Genomic DNA, 22,972 nt, shown 5'->3' on the forward strand with positions numbered 1-22,972 from the left:
CCGGAGCTATTGTGCTACTACAATTCGGGCGAATATAATTGGGCACTACTCAAACGCATATTTACTCCACCACCGAATGAGTCGCGATCCGATTTGTATGGTTCATACGTGTCCGTAGAATCCCCGAGTTCGATAGGCACTTGGGAATATCCAACAATATTCCCATGAGCAAGCGGTAAATGCTGATAAGATTCTTAGTGATTGCTTAGGTGATGGGTGTCGATTGTTGTATAAGTTTGTGTGTTTGTTTTTCAATTCCAATAAAAATGTGATGGGATTGTGGTTTGCAGAATAGGGACTAATGTTTATGTAGTATTATTCGTATCTGTCATAATGTAATGTGCAATGTACTTTTTCGTATCCCTTGCCTAAATGTTCTATAATCACGGCAAAAAAAAGTTTCACTCCCAAATTGCCAGTCGCCGAATGCTTTGCCTAAATTAATTGTTGATACAAATTTAAATATGCTTGCATTATGGCTGCACAAAAGTTTCATGGCCAAAGGCAAAACAGGACATGTACAATCTGCATATTACACATTCCATCAACTATATTACGACCTGTAGATTAACATCAACTACATATTTCATTTAAGATGAAATGAGGATTGCCAAAACGCCACATACTATGCCTAACATGTAGTACGCGATCCTAAGTTTGTATTCCAGTTTCCTAGTTTTAATCTCTTGGTCTTTCAGCATAATATTCATTTCTTCCGCCTCTGCAGTCTTCACCTTGAACATCTCCATCAACGTTTCATACTTTTCAGCCTTTATTTCTCCCATATGTTTGCAAAATTTTAGCTCCTCGTAGGCTTTATCTCTCTGAAGAATTATGTTGTTGAGGGACATCTTATAGTAAGTGTCACAGCCCAAAACCGTTTAGTTCCTTTGCAATTTTTATTTGAAAATTAGTATATTTTTGAGTTATTATTATATATATATATATCTATGAGTCGAATTTATGAATATGTCTAGTCGCGCCCCTAATTAGATGAATAAATTTATAGATTTTAATGTATTCTCAATATAAATGTATATTTCTCTTAAATTAATTATTCTACATGGACTTTATTATTTATTCACTTTTGTTGGGCTGAAAATTTAATAAAAGCCCATAGCAATTTTATTTTCACCAATTCATTTTCACTATTCTTAATTTGAGATAGCAACGTGTTTCCTTCCGTTTAGCCACAATTTGATTTACTACTCAAGCCACTTATTTATTTAACCTTGAATAGCATGTACTCTTATTTATTAAGTAACCAAATTATTATATATCAAAGATTTCATATTATTTATCTTCACTGTTCTTTTTTTTTTAAATTCCTTTTCAAAATGAAAATGTGCAAAAAATCCCATTTATCCAACCACAACCGCCATACTCCTCTTTATCCCCATTTATCACCGCCATACATTTTTATACATATATCAGATTCATTCACCTATAGTATATCATTTCATCCTTTTTCTACATCTACATCTCTAATTTGCAAAACGTAAACTTATCCAGCAAGAAAATCAAGTTCTTTCCTTCCACTGTAGAGGTAAAACTCTATCTTTCATGGTCTGATTTCAATACAGCTTCTATGTTTTTCTTCATGCACATAAACAAAACCAACAAGTTTTTCACATAAATTATCATACGAAAATCCAAATATCAGATTTGATATAGATTTATCCATATTAAAATAGTTAAACTGAAATTGAAAATATGGGAGTAGAGTGGTGATGAGGGAGAATTGGGTGAAGGGATGCTGGATAACCGGTGAAGCGAGGGAGGTGACTGGATGGCGCCGCCAAGCGCTGCCTGCGCCACGGCGGCCGGTGGATAGAGAGCAGGAGGCGGCGGCGGTGGCAGGGGAACTGTGAACGGCGCCGGATCTAGAGAAGGGGGGAAGACAGTGACGAAGGGTCACCGGAGAAGGCGCGGCCGCGACTGCGGCTGGTGCGGTGGGGACAGGGGCAGCGGAGGAGGATGAGAGATGAGGGAGGAGGGCGAGAAGTGAGGGAGAGTGAGAGGGAGACTAGAGGTGAGGAAAGGGAGAGAGGGCGGCGGCGGCAGTACTGGAAGGGGAGGCGGTTGGGCGCGCCTCTGTCGATACAGGGACGACGGGGGTGGCGTTTCGGTCGGACAGGAGAGTGGAAGGAGGCGGAGCCGCCGGCCTCCGGGGACGGCGCTGCCGTCCGGTGGCGGCGGCAGGAGGCCGAGAAGAGGAGAGGGAGCAGGGACGAGAGAGGGAGATGAGGACTGCGTGAGTTGTGTGTGTGTGTTGGGTGTGAAAGTCAAAATGAGGTTTTAAATTAGGGTGAAGGGAAGAATGGGCTTGGGCTGGGTGATTTTATTCTTATGGGCTCAGATTTATTGATTGGGCCCAACTTTTAATTCTTGGGCTGCAGATTTTATTCTAAATAAGTTGCACTTGATTTTAAGTATCAACCCATATTTTTAAAGAAGCATGCATTTTATTATTTTGAATCACTAAACCGATGATTATTTTCAAATGATTTTATGATAATAAATTCTTAAGATTTAAACTATTATTATTATTATTATTATTATTTTTAAAGTTCAATTAGGCCCTTATATGTTATTATTTGAATTTATCTGACTAGGTGTGGCGCGACTAGGACATGGATTTTAGTTTGAATTATCAGAATTAACTTTCAAGTTCAAGTTCAAGTTCAAAATTCAGGTGTGGGATTTATTACAGTACATGCCCGTGGTTAATTCTTGTCCATTTTAATATCATGTGTTTACCATATGTGAGTTGCATTAAATTATATCGCTAGGGGCCCCGCTCAATGGGTCCAGGACATTAAAGTCCTTGGTATGCCACAATGCGATTTCATGTTACAGTTATGGTTGCAACCAGTCGCCAGGGGCCGGCTCAATCGGTCCAGGACATTAAAGTCCTTGGTATGCCACCGTGCGACTTTCAGTCACGAATGTATTGATCATATGAGATTCTCATTTTATTAACATGGACAATGATTGCATGTTTCCACACTGAGTGTACCCTGTATGCTCATCCCATACTTAACATTTTCAGGTTTTAAAGACCGGAGGCGCGTGGAAGGTCGAATGGCGAATCAAATATTTTGAATTTAGTTTTACTTAAAAATGTTATGTTTAGTAAAGTATTTTAAAACAAGATATTTATTTCACTATTTTCTCGTTAAATATTTATTTATAGTCATGATTTTCCGCGTGCGTTTTCTTTTAAAATTAAAATGGATTTGGGTGTCACAATAAGTGGGTAGGTTTGTGATTTTTGATGCAGATATGAAAATAATGAAGAAAAATGTGAATAAAATTTCATAGCTTTACAAAATAACTAAAATTACCGATTGAGATTTCTGCAGTAGGTAGGAAGAAACAGGATGAATTATATAAGACTGAATCTTTTTGTTGGATTTGTTGGGTAAATGCAGTGAAGTAAAGAGATTTATATACCGGGTTGAATTCGTGCTGCACAAGAATGAATTTGTGGTGTACAAAATTAAGAAAAATTTGAATGGCTGTGGAGGAAACTTAAAACGTGGCTGGCAAGAATAAAAATGTGGCTGGAAAAATCATGCTTGCTTCTCAAGATTGAGAATTTAAAATATAACTGAAGATGAAAAATCAAAGTTGTGGTTGAGGAAGAAACACGGTGCTGTCTCAGCAATTTTAATAAAGAAGCTGTCAAATTTTCGACACAGTGATAATAAATGAATGCTGATAACTTAAAAGCTAATGGACTTATATATATTTCGAGCCCAACCAAATAAATATGGCCCAAAAGAAATTAATCTATAAAGAAATAAAAGCCCAATAACAAAGAATTCATGCATGTACTTGTTCATAGCCCAATCTTTGAGCCTAAAACTTTTATAAAGTAATAATCTAAAATTTATTCATCTAACCAGGGGCGCGACTAGATAAATTCATAAATTCGACTCATAGATATATATATATATATTAATAACTCAAAAATATACTAATTTTCAAATAAAAATTGCAAAGGAACTAAACGGTTTTGGGCTGTGACAAACCTACCCACTTAAAAAAATTTCGTCCTCGAAATTTGGGCTGTTACAGGAAATAAATGATTAAGATTTAAACTACTATTATTATTTTTATAAAGTTCAAATAGGCCCTTATATGTTATTATTTGAATTTATCTGACTAGGTGCGGCGCGACTAGGACGTTACTTTTGATTGAATTTCTCAAATTTAGCTTTCAAGTTGAAATTCAAGTTCAAGTTCAAAATTCAGGTGTGGGATTTATTTCAGTACATGCCCGTGGTTAATTCTTGTCCATTTTAATATCATGTGTTTACCATATGTGAGTTGCATTAAATTATATCGCTAGGGGCCCGCTCAATGGGTCCAGGACATTAAAGTCCTTGGTATGCCACAATGCGATTTCATGTTAAAGTTATGGTTGCAACCAGTCGCCAGGGGCCGGCTCAATCGGTCCAGGACGGAAAGGTCCTTGGTATGCCACAGTGCGACTTTCAGTTACGAATGTATTGATCATATGTGATTCTCATTTTATTAACGTGGACAATAATTGCATGTCCCCACACTGAGTGTACCCTGTATGCTCATCCCATACTTAACATTTTGTAAAAATCCTGTGACGCCCGGGGACGAAGTACGGAGTGATCGCCGGTGCAAAGAGGCACGGACAAAGAGCGGCTCCGGTTAAGACTTCCAAGCGGAGGGGCGCAGGGATGAACCGGAACACACCCGAACGAGAGGGATTCCGAGAATATGCAGGTATGGGACTGCATATTCGAGGAGAGCTTAAAGGATTTGATTGGGCTACTCATATCAATAAGATGCATCTTCTTTTCTGGTGCCCACACGGAAGAAACTCCAAGGTTAAGCGTGCTTGGCTTGGAGCAATTCCGGGATGGGTGACCCCCTGGGAAGTTTCTCAGGGAGCGTGCGAGTGAGGACAAAACACGCTAGAAAAGACTCGTATTGGTCTGTGGGGACAGCCGTCAACTCTGGAGCCGGGCTGTTACAGGTGGTATCAGAGCCGAACCTCTCCCAGTACGGTGTGGTTCGGGGACGAACCAAGCGGAAGCTGGTGGGCCTGTGACGCCCGGGGACGAAGTACGGAGTGATCGCCGGTGCAAAGAGGCACGGACAAAGAGCGGCTCCGGTTAAGACTTCCAAGCGGAGGGGCGCAGGGATGAACCGGAACACACCCGAACGAGAGGGATTCCGAGAATATGCAGGTATGGGACTGCATATTCGAGGAGAGCTTAAAGGATTTGATTGGGCTACTCATATCAATAAGATGCATCTTCTTTTCTGGTGCCCACACGGAAGAAACTCCAAGGTTAAGCGTGCTTGGCTTGGAGCAATTCCGGGATGGGTGACCCCCTGGGAAGTTTCTCAGGGAGCGTGCGAGTGAGGACAAAACACGCTAGAAAAGACTCGTATTGGTCTGTGGGGACAGCCGTCAACTCTGGAGCCGGGCTGTTACAGGAAATAAATTTTTGTCCATTTTAATATTATGTGTTTGCCATATGTGTTGTAAATTCAGTTATATCGCTAGGGGCCCGCTCAATGGGTCCAGGACCCTGTAACAGCCCGGCTCCAGAGTTGACGGCTGTCCCCACAGACCAATACGAGTCTTTTCTAGCGTGTTTTGTCCTCACTCGCACGCTCCCTGAGAAACTTCCCAGGGGGTCACCCATCCCGGAATTGCTCCAAGCCAAGCACGCTTAACCTTGGAGTTTCTTCCGTGTGGGCACCAGAAAAGAAGATGCATCTTATTGATATGAGTAGCCCAATCAAATCCTTTAAGCTCTCCTCGAATATGCAGTCCCATACCTGCATATTCTCGGAATCCCTCTCGTTCGGGTGTGTTCCGGTTCATCCCTGCGCCCCTCCGCTTGGAAGTCTTAACCGGAGCCGCTCTTTGTCCGTGCCTCTTTGCACCGGCGATCACTCCGTACTTCGTCCCCGGGCGTCACAGGCCCACCAGCTTCCGCTTGGTTCGTCCCCGAACCACACCGTACTGGGAGAGGTTCGGCTCTGATACCACCTGTAACAGCCCGGCTCCAGAGTTGACGGCTGTCCCCACAGACCAATACGAGTCTTTTCTAGCGTGTTTTGTCCTCACTCGCACGCTCCCTGAGAAACTTCCCAGGGGGTCACCCATCCCGGAATTGCTCCAAGCCAAGCACGCTTAACCTTGGAGTTTCTTCCGTGTGGGCACCAGAAAAGAAGATGCATCTTATTGATATGAGTAGCCCAATCAAATCCTTTAAGCTCTCCTCGAATATGCAGTCCCATACCTGCATATTCTCGGAATCCCTCTCGTTCGGGTGTGTTCCGGTTCATCCCTGCGCCCCTCCGCTTGGAAGTCTTAACCGGAGCCGCTCTTTGTCCGTGCCTCTTTGCACCGGCGATCACTCCGTACTTCGTCCCCGGGCCCTCGTTCCCGGGAGAATAGGAAACGTGCTACTTAATGAGATTTCTAGACTTTGCTCGGATAAAATAGGTGATATGTCTTTAGATTTGGGTGACACATTCATAAAAATGAATTTCGTAATTGAAGGATAATAAATACGAAAACTTAGATAAAAATTCTCCCAACCAGGATCAAAAGTTCGGAGGTCTGAGACAAAAAGATAACATTTAATACTGAGCAAATATTATATGCGAGGAATAATCGCTAGGAAAGCGATGACAATACGAGTTCATATTAAATAGGCTATGAATATTAAAATATCCAATCCCAAATATTATTCATCTTAGAGAATACTATGGCAGCGGAAATTATTCTTGACATTCATTTGGAATTACAGCAACACCCTCCCTCAGCTTCGCACGTCACCATCTGCCGCTCAACCTGCAAAAGGTTTTGAAAACAATTGCAGGGCTGAGTACTAATATACTCAGTGGGTTTAGCCATTTGAAAACATTTGAAAAATCCAATTAAAAGAATAATCCATGCTATGAACAGTATAACATAGAAATATTAGAAAGCATTCTATGCATACATAAAATAAATTGTGGATCCATTTTCAGTCTTCTCTCTACTGGTGCTTCACCTATTATGTGAACTTGTGGGAGCAGCCCACAGAGGTCCACTACCATGCATGTTTCAGAAATGAGAGCAGCCCAAGTCTGACAGTCTGAGGCAAGTGGGAGCAGCCCACAATACCCCCTTGTGTGTACACAATCCTAACCAGGGCGATCCAATCGCTACGCCGGCTAGGACCCGATCGTTAGAGAACATAGGAGCACTTTAAACAATAGAGAGATAAAATCATTTTAACATGGACATTCATTTGCATTTGCATAAAAACAATTTAGAGCTCAATAACTCAAAACATACATTGGAAAATAAAAACCCACCTTGATAACAAGCCTGTAGATAAATCTTGCACAATTATCTTCTTGTAAAATCAGTGCTAAAGCCTTCTATCAAGTGGACCTACAAGAATAATCTAATCTTAATAGGCCTCAAAATATCGTCTCTGCTAACATTTCCATAAAATTCTTAAATCCTAGTTCGGCAATGAATCGACCTCTCATTAAACATAACTAAATCCAAATTTCAAAATACTTTATTGCAACCATAACTCTTCTCGTGTTATGAACACATAATCCAAAAATTCATACTTATTGCATAATAATATGTATTATGCAACTTTGGAATAAAAACCAAGCAAACCCAATGAATACAGCCCAATTCAATTCTACTTTAGGCCCAATTCCTTTGAAAGAAATCCAGAAATTAATACAAAGCCCAAAAATTAAGGCCCAATTCAACCCATCCCTTCCTTTCTTTTTATTCTCTCGGTCTCTCTCTCTCTATCCCAGCTCTCAATTTCTCCTTTCTCCCTCTGAAATCAGCAGCCGCCGCCGCCGCCACTTTCTCCGGCGAGCAGACGCTGCGACGCCGATGCTATGGCTATCGCTTCCTTCTCCATCTCGGCGTCTCTCTCTCCCCCTCTATCTTCGTCTCGCTCACTTTCTCACTCTCCCTCTAAATACTTCGGTTCACCCTCTCCCTCACATCTCCTTCTCTCGGCTGGACGATCAACGGCAAAAGGGCCGCCACCGCCGCCGACTCCATCTCATCTCCCCTCTTCCCTCTCCGATTCCACAGAACCCAAAGGTAAGAAGCTCCCAAATTCTGAAATCCCCAAAATCCTTAACCCTTTCCTTCTTCGATTTCAAGGGAGAGACAGTCGGAGCATCGCCTTGCCGTCGCGGCATAGTAGCAGCGTCGCTCAGCCACCTTCTCTCTCGATCGACGAACGGACGGCGCCAATAGGCAACCGCCGCCGTGATTCATTACCACCATCTCCGATTCTCCCTAAACCGCCTCTTCCTCCCCTCTGAATTGCGGCCAGCAGCTCGAAATACCGCCGCCGTGCCTCTCAGTCCCCGACTTGCCCCAACTCACCCCACATCTGACAGCAAGTTATTCCCCTTTTCCCAATTTAAAAACATTTTTCTACTCATTTATTCACCTCAATAAAAACTTGATTCAGTTTATGAAATAAATGCCTCAGATCATGCAAAGTATATGCATATGAACATCTTGATTGATTTTGTTTTGTGAAAACAATTGGTGATAGCTATGTTATTGTTAGAATAGAAGAAGGAAGCAAACCTCTGTGCGATATGAATATGCTCAAAGTTTACACAGCTCGTGGCATCGAATCTGTGAAAGAAAGTTGTAAAATTTATCGGAAGAAAATCTGGGGTGAGTAGTAATAAATTTGGAACTGTGTGAAGAAGTTGGGAAAGTCTTGAGGATTTTGTAGCGGAAAAATGGCGATGTGGAATAACCCTTTCCATTCAAGCTGAAAATTGAGGATGTGGAATAACCATTTCCATTCAATTAGTTATTGAATGGAAAAGATGCACCGTAAAAAAAAATCTGCAGCTTAAAAATATTGGGCTTCAAAAGTTTTTCTCCCAAAGTTTGATCCAAAACAAAGATCAAATCTCAGTAATAATAACTCTCTTTTTAAAAATCTCAATAGCTGAATTTGGCCCAACGCATATATAACCAATCTGAAATGAATCAAGTCACTGCTGTAAACATTATTGATTTTCTAAAAAAAAATGACAAAGCATGAAAGATTCTATTTGCATAAAATTCTAATATTAAAATTATAAAATCTTGATAAAATCTTTTGTTAGAAGAAATACTTTTTCAAAAAGAAATATAATAATATTCTAAATTCAAATATTCTCGTGTAATCCTATTAAGAAAAATCGGGGTATTACAACCCTCCCCCCTTAAAAAATTTCGTCCTCGAAATTTAAATACCCCGGCTAGCAAACTTGACTTCTAGTCTGCACGTACTTTTCTCGTCGTTCATAGTGATTCATTAAAGGCATAATAAATCTGTTTGCCCCATAAAGTTCGATCTTTCGATCGAATATCCCCTTCAATCTCTTCTCATTTCTTAAATCCCAAATAGGACTAACTTGTCATGCTTGCTTATCATTTCTATATATCATCTTGAAAGCTTCCACCACCTTACCATTCACATGCATGGAGAGATATAAAAGTACGAAGCTCTTAATGTTAAAACAAATACGTCAATTTATGACAATTTGTACCTTCTAAATCTTCAGGTGCTTGAGCCGCTTGCTGCTGGTTAAGAGCATAAGCCCTAGCACGTGCAGGTTGTCTCTGATTTGGTCGTTCATTACCAATTGGTACTTGATTTGGTCTATGAGGGGCAAGGTTCTGAGGTTGTGGAATTCTCATGTTCCCGTTATTATTTGGGCAGTCTCTGGCGAAATGCCCTGGTTGCTTGCACCTAAAGCAGTGGTTGGAGCCTATCTTACATTCACCATAGTGATTTTTCTGACATGTTGGGCATAAAGGCTTTCCTTCAGTATGTCCTTGTTGCTGCTGAGTTCCTCTCCATGGTTGCTTCATTTTTCCTGGGTTCCCATCATTTCCGCCTTCCCATTTACGTTTCATTTTTTTCATAGTTTTGGGTCGGTGCTTGTGCTGACACATTCTCTTTTTCCTTTGGTAGTATTGCTTCGATGTTTAGGGCCCTGCTCAAAGATTGAGCATATGTTAATGCTCCTTGACTTGCTAGTGGAACGGCTATCTCAAGCCGCAGACCTTGTCGAAACTTTTCTGCACATTTCTCGTCTGTGTCAACTAGATGTGGAGCATATCGCGAAAGCTGGTTAAACATTCGGTCGTACTCAGTGACTGTCATATTTCCCTGTCTTAAATTCCAAAACTCATCCTGTTTCTTCTTCCTATAGCATCCAGGGATATACTTTTCATACAATCTTTCCTTAAAATCGTTCCACGTATACGCCTCCCATTGCTCAGGGGTCAAGGTTCGTCGCACCGATTCCCACCAGAATTCAGCCTCATCAACAAGTTGGAAAATTGCGCATGTTAGTTTCTCCCTATCCCCACAGCCAACATGGTTGAGTATCCTTTCAGTAGCTCTTACCCATCTCTCGGTATCCAGAGGATCACCGAGGCCATCAAAAGTTGGTGGATTATGCTTGCGAAATCTTTCTTCCACACTACGCTCTGGTATAATTCGTGGCACATGTTCTTCAGGGTTAGGCCCTCTTCCTCTTTCTCCAGCCATTCTGCATTCAATTAATAATGTTGGACTCCTTCTTCATTCTTTCTAATAAAAAAAACTGTGATACTGGTGACATAAGGATCCTTCTATTGTCTGAAACGATCGTTGGCTGTCTACAAGTCATCCTTTCATGTATCGTGCTTTGATATTCTAATTTTTGTATTCCGACTTTCTATGCCTTATTCTTCTATGTTCTACGCTTCTACCGTTCTATACTTTCTATGTTCTGTCATTCTATGTTCAGTGCTTTCATTGTATAGTCCTTTCTATTCTTAATCTGTTCATGTCTTCTAAAATCCGTTGGTCATAAAAAATAGAAATCTAAAGACATCCTTCATCAGTTCACTAAGCGACTATAGTCTGTCATCATATCCTTTCTAGGTTCACATGTAATAACATGCAATGGTTGAATCATCTCATGGTAATAAATTGCATATTAATCATTTATGCAACATTTCCTCATTTCAAAATAAGTCGGGCACATACTTTTGTATGATAAAATATTTCAATCTCAAATTCATGATCATATGCATGTCTTGTCTCAATAAATGTTAAGGTTCCATACATGTTGCGTTTCAGTGTACGGACGTCTCCATACATGATCCGCTTCAGTGTATGTTCAGTCAAAATTCATATCAATGCATTCAATCTCAAACCACATCCATTCTTATTGCGTGTTCAGTCTCAATTCGTATATTCTGTCTCAATGCATGTTCAGCCTCAATGCGTCTATAGTTTCAATACATGCTATGTTTCAATGCATGTTCAGTCTCAATACATGTTCCGTCTCAATGCATGTTTTGTCTCAGTGCTTGTTCAATCTCAATGCGTGTCCCGTCTCTGTGCATGTTCAGTCTCAATACATGTTCATCTCAATGCATGTTCAATCATAATGCATGTTCCATCTCAATGCATATTCAATCTTAACATGTTCTATAACATATTCATTTGGTGCATGCATTTTAGTAAACATTTTGAAAACTTGATTAACATACCTTGGTTGAGGGCAGTGTGACGACGAGCTGAGGGTTGTTGTATAAACTTTTAGAAGTCTAGAGATGATATCTTAGACTCGACATCAATGAACTTGCGGTCTCAGAGCCAAGAGCCGGTGGATAGAGAGCAGGAGGCGGCGGCGGTGGCAGGGGAACTGTGAACGGCGCCGGATCTAGAGAAGGGGGGAAGACAGTGACGAAGGGTCACCGGAGAAGGCGCGGCCGCGACTGCGGCTGGTGCGGTGGGGACAGGGGCAGCGGAGGAGGATGAGAGATGAGGGAGGAGGGCGAGAAGTGAGGGAGAGTGAGAGGGAGACTAGAGGTGAGGAAAGGGAGAGAGGGCGGCGGCGGCAGTACTGGAAGGGGAGGCGGTTGGGCGCGCCTCTGTCGATACAGGGACGACGGGGTGGCGTTTCGGTCGGACAGGAGAGTGGAAGGAGGCGGAGCCGCCGGCCTCCGGGGACGGCGCTGCCGTCCGGTGGCGGCGGCAGGAGGCCGAGAAGAGGAGAGGGAGCAGGGACGAGAGAGGGAGATGAGGACTGCGTGAGTTGTGTGTGTGTGTTGGGTGTGAAAGTCAAAATGAGGTTTTAAATTAGGGTGAAGGGAAGAATGGGCTTGGGCTGGGTGATTTTATTCTTATGGGCTCAGATTTATTGATTGGGCCCAACTTTTAATTCTTGGGCTGCAGATTTTATTCTAAATAAGTTGCACTTGATTTTAAGTATCAACCCATATTTTTAAAGAAGCATGCATTTTATTATTTTGAATCACTAAACCGATGATTATTTTCAAATGATTTTATGATAATAAATTCTTAAGATTTAAACTATTATTATTATTATTATTATTATTTTTAAAAGACTTTATTATTTATTCACTTTTGTTGGGCTGAAAATTTAATAAAAGCCCATAGCAATTTTATTTTCACCAATTCATTTTCACTATTCTTAATTTGAGATAGCAACGTGTTTCCTTCCGTTTAGCCACAATTTGATTTACTACTCAAGCCACTTATTTATTTAACCTTGAATAGCATGTACTCTTATTTATTAAGTAACCAAATTATTATATATCAAAGATTTCATATTATTTATCTTCACTGTTCTTTTTTTTTTAAATTCCTTTTCAAAATGAAAATGTGCAAAAAATCCCATTTATCCAACCACAACCGCCATACTCCTCTTTATCCCCATTTATCACCGCCATACATTTTTATACATATATCAGATTCATTCACCTATAGTATATCATTTCATCCTTTTTCTACATCTACATCTCTAATTTGCAAAACGTAAACTTATCCAGCAAGAAAATCAAGTTCTTTCCTTCCACTGTAGAGGTAAAACTCTATCTTTCATGGTCTGATTTCAATACAGCTTCTATGTTTTTCTTCATGCACATAAACAAAACCAACAAGTTTTTCACATAAATTATCATACGAAAATCCAAATATCAGATTTGATATAGATTTATCCATATTAAAATAGTTAAACTGAAATTGAAAATATGGGAGTAGAGTGGTGATGAGGGAGAATTGGGTGAAGGGATGCTGGATAACCGGTGAAGCGAGGGAGGTGACTGGATGGCGCCGCCAAGCGCTGCCTGCGCCACGGCGGCCGGTGGATAGAGAGCAGGAGGCGGCGGCGGTGGCAGGGGAACTGTGAACGGCGCCGGATCTAGAGAAGGGGGGAAGACAGTGACGAAGGGTCACCGGAGAAGGCGCGGCCGCGACTGCGGCTGGTGCGGTGGGGACAGGGGCAGCGGAGGAGGATGAGAGATGAGGGAGGAGGGCGAGAAGTGAGGGAGAGTGAGAGGGAGACTAGAGGTGAGGAAAGGGAGAGAGGGCGGCGGCGGCAGTACTGGAAGGGGAGGCGGTTGGGCGCGCCTCTGTCGATACAGGGACGACGGGGTGGCGTTTCGGTCGGACAGGAGAGTGGAAGGAGGCGGAGCCGCCGGCCTCCGGGGACGGCGCTGCCGTCCGGTGGCGGCGGCAGGAGGCCGAGAAGAGGAGAGGGAGCAGGGACGAGAGAGGGAGATGAGGACTGCGTGAGTTGTGTGTGTGTGTTGGGTGTGAAAGTCAAAATGAGGTTTTAAATTAGGGTGAAGGGAAGAATGGGCTTGGGCTGGGTGATTTTATTCTTATGGGCTCAGATTTATTGATTGGGCCCAACTTTTAATTCTTGGGCTGCAGATTTTATTCTAAATAAGTTGCACTTGATTTTAAGTATCAACCCATATTTTTAAAGAAGCATGCATTTTATTATTTTGAATCACTAAACCGATGATTATTTTCAAATGATTTTATGATAATAAATTCTTAAGATTTAAACTATTATTATTATTATTATTATTATTTTTAAAGTTCAATTAGGCCCTTATATGTTATTATTTGAATTTATCTGACTAGGTGTGGCGCGACTAGGACATGGATTTTAGTTTGAATTATCAGAATTAACTTTCAAGTTCAAGTTCAAGTTCAAAATTCAGGTGTGGGATTTATTACAGTACATGCCCGTGGTTAATTCTTGTCCATTTTAATATCATGTGTTTACCATATGTGAGTTGCATTAAATTATATCGCTAGGGGCCCGCTCAATGGGTCCAGGACATTAAAGTCCTTGGTATGCCACAATGCGATTTCATGTTACAGTTATGGTTGCAACCAGTCGCCAGGGGCCGGCTCAATCGGTCCAGGACATTAAAGTCCTTGGTATGCCACCGTGCGACTTTCAGTCACGAATGTATTGATCATATGAGATTCTCATTTTATTAACATGGACAATGATTGCATGTTTCCACACTGAGTGTACCCTGTATGCTCATCCCATACTTAACATTTTCAGGTTTTAAAGACCGGAGGCGCGTGGAAGGTCGAATGGCGAATCAAATATTTTGAATTTAGTTTTACTTAAAAATGTTATGTTTAGTAAAGTATTTTAAAACAAGATATTTATTTCACTATTTTCTCGTTAAATATTTATTTATAGTCATGATTTTCCGCGTGCGTTTTCTTTTAAAATTAAAATGGATTTGGGTGTCACAAGGTGGTATCAGAGCAGGTCTACTTTCCTGTAGACTCTGCAAAATAAAATTCCTTACTAATTTTAAAAGTCATGTGTGACAAATCCATTCGACCTCTACGTGCTCCGACATCAAGGTAAAGATATTTCAAATATTTTTGAAGGGGGTGAGTATAAATTGTTTACGTTGAAAGTATGTTGAAATTTGCTGCAATGATTGAAGTTATTATCAGAAAGTTCAAGTTCAAATTCAGTATTCAAGTTATTATTTTGAAGATTATTGCAGCTATGAATTGTCAAATTTCGAGGACGAAATTTTTTTAAGTGGGTAGGTTTGTCACAGCCCAAAACCGTTTAGTTCCTTTGCAATTTTTATTTGAAAATTAGTATATTTTTGAGTTATTATTATATATATATATATCTATGAGTCGAATTTATGAATATGTCTAGTCGCGCCCCTAATTAGATGAATAAATTTATAGATTTTAATGTATTCTCAATATAAATGTATATTTCTCTTAAATTAATTATTCTACATGGACTTTATTATTTATTCACTTTTGTTGGGCTGAAAATTTAATAAAAGCCCATAGCAATTTTATTTTCACCAATTCATTTTCACTATTCTTAATTTGAGATAGCAACGTGTTTCCTTCCGTTTAGCCACAATTTGATTTACTACTCAAGCCACTTATTTATTTAACCTTGAATAGCATGTACTCTTATTTATTAAGTAACCAAATTATTATATATCAAAGATTTCATATTATTTATCTTCACTGTTCTTTTTTTTTTAAATTCCTTTTCAAAATGAAAATGTGCAAAAAATCCCATTTATCCAACCACAACCGCCATACTCCTCTTTATCCCCATTTATCACCGCCATACATTTTTATACATATATCAGATTCATTCACCTATAGTATATCATTTCATCCTTTTTCTACATCTACATCTCTAATTTGCAAAACGTAAACTTATCCAGCAAGAAAATCAAGTTCTTTCCTTCCACTGTAGAGGTAAAACTCTATCTTTCATGGTCTGATTTCAATACAGCTTCTATGTTTTTCTTCATGCACATAAACAAAACCAACAAGTTTTTCACATAAATTATCATACGAAAATCCAAATATCAGATTTGATATAGATTTATCCATATTAAAATAGTTAAACTGAAATTGAAAATATGGGAGTAGAGTGGTGATGAGGGAGAATTGGGTGAAGGGATGCTGGATAACCGGTGAAGCGAGGGAGGTGACTGGATGGCGCCGCCAAGCGCTGCCTGCGCCACGGCGGCCGGTGGATAGAGAGCAGGAGGCGGCGGCGGTGGCAGGGGAACTGTGAACGGCGCCGGATCTAGAGAAGGGGGGAAGACAGTGACGAAGGGTCACCGGAGAAGGCGCGGCCGCGACTGCGGCTGGTGCGGTGGGGACAGGGGCAGCGGAGGAGGATGAGAGATGAGGGAGGAGGGCGAGAAGTGAGGGAGAGTGAGAGGGAGACTAGAGGTGAGGAAAGGGAGAGAGGGCGGCGGCGGCAGTACTGGAAGGGGAGGCGGTTGGGCGCGCCTCTGTCGATACAGGGACGACGGGGTGGCGTTTCGGTCGGACAGGAGAGTGGAAGGAGGCGGAGCCGCCGGCCTCCGGGGACGGCGCTGCCGTCCGGTGGCGGCGGCAGGAGGCCGAGAAGAGGAGAGGGAGCAGGGACGAGAGAGGGAGATGAGGACTGCGTGAGTTGTGTGTGTGTGTTGGGTGTGAAAGTCAAAATGAGGTTTTAAATTAGGGTGAAGGGAAGAATGGGCTTGGGCTGGGTGATTTTATTCTTATGGGCTCAGATTTATTGATTGGGCCCAACTTTTAATTCTTGGGCTGCAGATTTTATTCTAAATAAGTTGCACTTGATTTTAAGTATCAACCCATATTTTTAAAGAAGCATGCATTTTATTATTTTGAATCACTAAACCGATGATTATTTTCAAATGATTTTATGATAATAAATTCTTAAGATTTAAACTATTATTATTATTATTATTATTATTTTTAAAGTTCAATTAGGCCCTTATATGTTATTATTTGAATTTATCTGACTAGGTGTGGCGCGACTAGGACATGGATTTTAGTTTGAATTATCAGAATTAACTTTCAAGTTCAAGTTCAAGTTCAAAATTCAGGTGTGGGATTTATTACAGTACATGCCCGTGGTTAATTCTTGTCCATTTTAATATCATGTGTTTACCATATGTGAGTTGCATTAAATTATATCGCTAGGGGCCCGCTCAATGGGTCCAGGACATTAAAGTCCTTGGTATGCCACAATGCGATTTCATGTTACAGTTATGGTTGCAACCAGTCGCCAGGGGCCGGCTCAATCGGTCCAGGACATTAAAGTCCTTGGTATGCCACCGTGCGACTTTCAGTCACGAATGTATTGATCATATGAGATTCTCATTTTATTAACATGGACAATGATTGCATGTTTCCACACTGAGTGTACCCTGTATGCTCATCCCATACTTAACATTTTCAGGTTTTAAAGACCGGAGGCGCGTGGAAGGTCGAATGGCGAATCAAATATTTTGAATTTAGTTTTACTTAAAAATGTTATGTTTAGTAAAGTATTTTAAAACAAGATATGTATTTCACTATTTTCTCGTTAAATATTTATTTATAGTCATGATTTTCCGCGCGCGTTTTCTTTTAAAATTAAAATGGATTTGGGTGTCACAAGGATACCACCTTGTGACACCCAAATCCATTTTAATTTTAAAAGAAAACGCACGCGGAAAATCATGACTATAAATAAATATTTAACGAGAAAATAGTGAAATAAATATCTTGTTTTAAAATACTTTACTAAACATAACATTTTTAAGTAAAACTAAATTCAAAATATTTGATTCGCCATTCGACCTTCCACGCGCCTCCGGTCTTTAAAACCTGAAAATGTTAAGTATGGGATGAGCATACAGGGTACACTCAGTGTGGAAACATGCAATCATTGTCCATGTTAATAAAATGAGAATCTCATATGATCAATACATTCGTGACTGAAAGTCGCACGGTGGCATACCAAGGACTTTAATGTCCTGGACCGATTGAGCCGGCCCCTGGCGACTGGTTGCAACCATAACTGTAACATGAAATCGCATTGTGGCATACCAAGGACTTTAATGTCCTGGACCCATTGAGCGGGCCCCTAGCGATATAATTTAATGCAACTCACATATGGTAAACACATGATATTAAAATGGACAAGAATTAACCACGGGCATGTACTGTAATAAATCCCACACCTGAATTTTGAACTTGAACTTGAACTTGAAAGTTAATTCTGATAATTCAAACTAAAATCCATGTCCTAGTCGCGCCACACCTAGTCAGATAAATTCAAATAATAACATATAAGGGCCTAATTGAACTTTAAAAATAATAATAATAATAATAATAATAGTTTAAATCTTAAGAATTTATTATCATAAAATCATTTGAAAATAATCATCGGTTTAGTGATTCAAAATAATAAAATGCATGCTTCTTTAAAAATATGGGTTGATACTTAAAATCAAGTGCAACTTATTTAGAATAAAATCTGCAGCCCAAGAATTAAAAGTTGGGCCCAATCAATAAATCTGAGCCCATAAGAATAAAATCACCCAGCCCAAGCCCATTCTTCCCTTCACCCTAATTTAAAACCTCATTTTGACTTTCACACCCAACACACACACACAACTCACGCAGTCCTCATCTCCCTCTCTCGTCCCTGCTCCCTCTCCTCTTCTCGGCCTCCTGCCGCCGCCACCGGACGGCAGCGCCGTCCCCGGAGGCCGGCGGCTCCGCCTCCTTCCACTCTCCTGTCCGACCGAAACGCCACCCCGTCGTCCCTGTATCGACAGAGGCGCGCCCAACCGCCTCCCCTTCCAGTACTGCCGCCGCCGCCCTCTCTCCCTTTCCTCACCTCTAGTCTCCCTCTCACTCTCCCTCACTTCTCGCCCTCCTCCCTCATCTCTCATCCTCCTCCGCTGCCCCTGTCCCCACCGCACCAGCCGCAGTCGCGGCCGCGCCTTCTCCGGTGACCCTTCGTCACTGTCTTCCCCCCTTCTCTAGATCCGGCGCCGTTCACAGTTCCCCTGCCACCGCCGCCGCCTCCTGCTCTCTATCCACCGGCCGCCGTGGCGCAGGCAGCGCTTGGCGGCGCCATCCAGTCACCTCCCTCGCTTCACCGGTTATCCAGCATCCCTTCACCCAATTCTCCCTCATCACCACTCTACTCCCATATTTTCAATTTCAGTTTAACTATTTTAATATGGATAAATCTATATCAAATCTGATATTTGGATTTTCGTATGATAATTTATGTGAAAAACTTGTTGGTTTTGTTTATGTGCATGAAGAAAAACATAGAAGCTGTATTGAAATCAGACCATGAAAGATAGAGTTTTACCTCTACAGTGGAAGGAAAGAACTTGATTTTCTTGCTGGATAAGTTTACGTTTTGCAAATTAGAGATGTAGATGTAGAAAAAGGATGAAATGATATACTATAGGTGAATGAATCTGATATATGTATAAAAATGTATGGCGGTGATAAATGGGGATAAAGAGGAGTATGGCGGTTGTGGTTGGATAAATGGGATTTTTTGCACATTTTCATTTTGAAAAGGAATTTAAAAAAAAAAGAACAGTGAAGATAAATAATATGAAATCTTTGATATATAATAATTTGGTTACTTAATAAATAAGAGTACATGCTATTCAAGGTTAAATAAATAAGTGGCTTGAGTAGTAAATCAAATTGTGGCTAAACGGAAGGAAACACGTTGCTATCTCAAATTAAGAATAGTGAAAATGAATTGGTGAAAATAAAATTGCTATGGGCTTTTATTAAATTTTCAGCCCAACAAAAGTGAATAAATAATAAAGTCCATGTAGAATAATTAATTTAAGAGAAATATACATTTATATTGAGAATACATTAAAATCTATAAATTTATTCATCTAATTAGGGGCGCGACTAGACATATTCATAAATTCGACTCATAGATATATATATATATAATAATAACTCAAAAATATACTAATTTTCAAATAAAAATTGCAAAGGAACTAAACGGTTTTGGGCTGTGACAGTAAGTACTTAGCTCTGGATCCAACCATCTCCAAAACCCACAATTTGCAGACTACACCACAGAAAAAAAACAAAAACAAAAAACAAAAATCACCTTTTAACTCTAAAACAAACATTACAAAACTGAAACATACTTACCATTTTATGTCTACAATGCCAAAACCGTCGCTCAGGATTCTTTTGAGTGTGGGAGGTGTCGAGTAAAGCTGGGATTTTATGCTCGAAAAGAACAATTTCACAGCCTCCGCGAGTAACGCTCGAATCTGAACTGGAAGGTGCATCCGACATTTAAACAAAACAGAATGACGTATCTAGTGTATGTTGAACTTTGAAGGGCAAGCAAAAGGGGTACGAATTTACCCGATTCACTCCAGACTCACGCTAATTCCAGTGAAACGACGTAAGAACCCTAGAAATTTTAAGCCCCAATTGATTGAATGAATGGGTTAAATTCAAATATATAGGATTTTGTTGTCATAAACGACGTCGTTTATGAAAACAAAATATAAACACCGTTGTTCATGATAATTAGTCAAATTAAATTGCCAAAATCTATTCATTTCCTACCTAAAGTAATTGCCGAAAATAATATTCGTAAATTCACGTAACATCCACCGAAAAAATCGCAGATAAATTATGTTGCCGATATTGTTGCCTAAATTAATTACCGAATCAAATTTTCTTACATATACTCATACCCAATAAATTAATTGTTGCCTAAATTAATTGCTGAAAACGATATTGTTGCCTAAATTAATTACCGAATCAAATTTTCTTACACATACTCATACCCAATAAATTAATTGTTGCCTAAATTATTTGCTGATACCAATATTGTTGCCTAAATTAATTGCTGAAGCCGATATTGTTGCCGATATTAAAAGCCGATATTGTTGCCTAAATTAATTGCTGAAACAGTTTTAGTAACAAATTCTCATCGTCATAAAAATTTCACGCCCACAGATTAATGACAAAACTCATGCCCAATAACATTTTATGCATAATGCCCATTACCATTTTATACATAACAAACCATGCAAATTTCACAATAACAGATTATATTAAAAAGTAACAAGTTTTATATAAAACAAAGCAACAAACTAAAAAAACATAACTAAACCTATCAGTTTGCCATATCTAACCAGCATCCCCACTTCTCAGTCCAGCCGCATACATTTCAGCACAAATTGACTTCCGGTATATTCCCATATCAACACCATCAACCAAGCTAACTTCATAGCCAGAAATTAGACATTGGATAAATTTAACGGCATACAGCCCGCAATCATGATTATTTGGTTGTTGTGGGCAATTGGGAACAAGAAACAAATCCCATTTCACCTTGTACGGAGGAGGGATATTTCTTTTTGCGAGTACTCCGTACTTATCACACAACCAGGCGAGATTAGTGACAACGTGCTGGAACTGCTCGGCAACTCTATACGTACCTTGACAGGAATCGTATATACGCACCGATTGAGTTCCGAAATCCAGCACGAAGACGACCCAATGTTTGCCGAGTATATTAGCAATGCCCACAATAGCAAATGCTTCCCACCAAGGAACTCCACCGTATATTGGCCAATTGCCTTGGACATATGGACGGACCCTTTCAATCAAACCTTCATTGTTAGCCTGAGCAAGGGTTTGCTGTCGTATACAAAAAAACATAACGCAAAATTGATTTTAATGCCCAATTCATTTGAATATATTTTCTATGTAAACAAAAAATTAACATCAACTTACCCATCCAATTTACTCCATAAAACAAATTCTCCCCAGAAAGGGTGAAGGTGTTTGCCTCCCGTGCCAAATCATATAGTTCATAATCACATCAAGGTGCTGAAAAGTTATAAGATTAGCATTAAATAATGAACTTACATATTACTTGAACGAACCAAATGAAAAAACTTACATCTCCACATAACCAGCCACGCCTCTTGATTATCTCTCGGAACCACGCAGCTTGTTTCTTTCCTACACCCGGAAGATTAGCCTCCTCTCCACTACAACGGATGAAAAAAAAGGCAATATTATTAGGAACTTGCCACATAAGATATAAATTATTAACCACCAAAATAGGAAAAAACTATATAATTATTACCCAGCCCTTCCATCGTTATGTTTCTTCCATCGTTCAAACATTGCCAGCATCTGTTTGGAGGCAAGCCTTAAAGGGAATGGTTCATTGGCAACCTGCGCATCCTCAACATTCTCAACTGACGTGGCTTTCTTCTGTGTGGGCATTCGTTGCCCACACACAGAACGAGCATTTGAAAGGATAAGGTGGGGTTGATCACGGGCTACACTGCGGGTGATCTTAACCGGAACAGGCTTTGATGGGGGGGCTTCTTTTCTCACAACAGCAACCCGCCTCGTAAACACTATGTCAGTTTGTTCCTCTTGACTGTCTTTGTTATGGAAGGCCAACTTTCTTGCAGCTTCCTGTTTTCCATCTTTCTGTCCATATGTTTGGCCACTAATTTGTCCCTTCATCACAACTTCTTTCTCAACACCTAAAACGGCTGTTTCAACGACGACGGGTTCATTGGCAATTTCAGAACTTACCACAGGCCCATCGGCCACCACGACTGCCTTACTCTTAGGTGCCACAACAGGCCTCTCACCCTCTAAATGAGCTTCATGCTGTTCAGATTCTGCATTTTCTTTCTCGGGACCAATCAAGACTGATGTTAATTCATGCAGGATAGTCGTGACAGTATCAACGCTGGAAGATGCCTCCCCATCAGCACTTGCCTCCATGGGGGCTTTAGTCTCCGAAGCTGCACATGCCGGCACATCGGCAGTAATGTGCTCCACCTCCGCATGTACCTCAATGTCGGCATTACTCTCCATTCGTGCATCCGCTCCCAATCCGGCATTAGCATTGATATCATTCATGTCAACATCCACATCAGCAGCAATGGGCTCCACCTCGGCATGTACCTCAACACCGGCATTAGTCACCATTCCTGCACCCGCTTTAAATCCGGCATTAGCATTGATCTCATTCATGTCAACATCCACATCGGTTGGAACATCGACACTCTTCTCAATAACGAAACTTGAATCTATATTACCATCCAAATCCTTCTCAACATCAGTCAGATTTTCAGCATCCCTCTGAGGCCCTCCTTGGTCTACCAGAAGCTCATTCCTCTGCCCGAGGTCATGCTCTTGATCGAGGTCTTTCTGACTTACATCAAGATTATGAAGCCGTCCTTGATTATTTT

The 22,972-nt window shown here is 40.6% G+C and overlaps 1 protein-coding gene and 2 long non-coding RNA genes across 8 annotated transcripts; 1 reads left to right on the forward strand and 2 right to left on the reverse strand.

The window, feature by feature from the left end:
* Positions 1–960: 960 nt before the first annotated feature.
* LOC131023709 (uncharacterized) lies at positions 961–17,237 on the forward strand. The gene is made up of 5 exons (XR_009101499.1): positions 961–1,546; positions 4,175–4,547; positions 14,087–15,638; positions 16,707–16,786; positions 17,143–17,237. It is a non-coding gene; the product is annotated as an uncharacterized LOC131023709 (long non-coding RNA).
* On the reverse strand, positions 5,762–19,642 carry LOC131023711 (uncharacterized). The gene is made up of 4 exons (XR_009101501.1): positions 19,057–19,642; positions 17,909–17,988; positions 17,352–17,552; positions 5,762–6,049 (listed from the first exon to the last, which is right to left on the reverse strand). It is a non-coding gene; the product is annotated as an uncharacterized LOC131023711 (long non-coding RNA).
* LOC131023701 (uncharacterized) lies at positions 6,560–11,644 on the reverse strand. 6 transcript variants are annotated; one of them, XR_009101486.1, is made up of 4 exons: positions 8,636–9,586; positions 7,369–7,447; positions 7,011–7,256; positions 6,627–6,859 (listed from the first exon to the last, which is right to left on the reverse strand). XR_009101486.1 is itself a non-coding variant. In XM_057953272.1 (2 exons), exons 1-2 carry the CDS (start codon positions 10,004–10,006, stop codon positions 6,855–6,857), a joined length of 414 nt encoding a protein of 137 aa, XP_057809255.1. In that variant the 5' UTR covers positions 10,007–11,644; the 3' UTR covers positions 6,560–6,854. The 6 variants fall into 6 exon arrangements, 1 of the variants encoding a protein (XP_057809255.1); XR_009101483.1 differs by lacking the exon at positions 7,011–7,256; XR_009101485.1 differs by having other exon boundaries at positions 6,627–7,256.
* Positions 19,643–22,972: the final 3,330 nt, after the last annotated feature.

Source organism: Salvia miltiorrhiza, chromosome 4, assembly GCF_028751815.1.
Source record: "Salvia miltiorrhiza cultivar Shanhuang (shh) chromosome 4, IMPLAD_Smil_shh, whole genome shotgun sequence".
Taxonomy (NCBI): Eukaryota; Viridiplantae; Streptophyta; class Magnoliopsida; order Lamiales; family Lamiaceae; genus Salvia; species Salvia miltiorrhiza.

Bases quoted from the DNA above. Each gene is read 5' to 3' on its own strand.
- LOC131023701 (XM_057953272.1), bottom strand. From the start codon at position 10,006: ATGTGTCAGCACAAGCACCGACCCAAAACTATGAAAAAAATGAAACGT.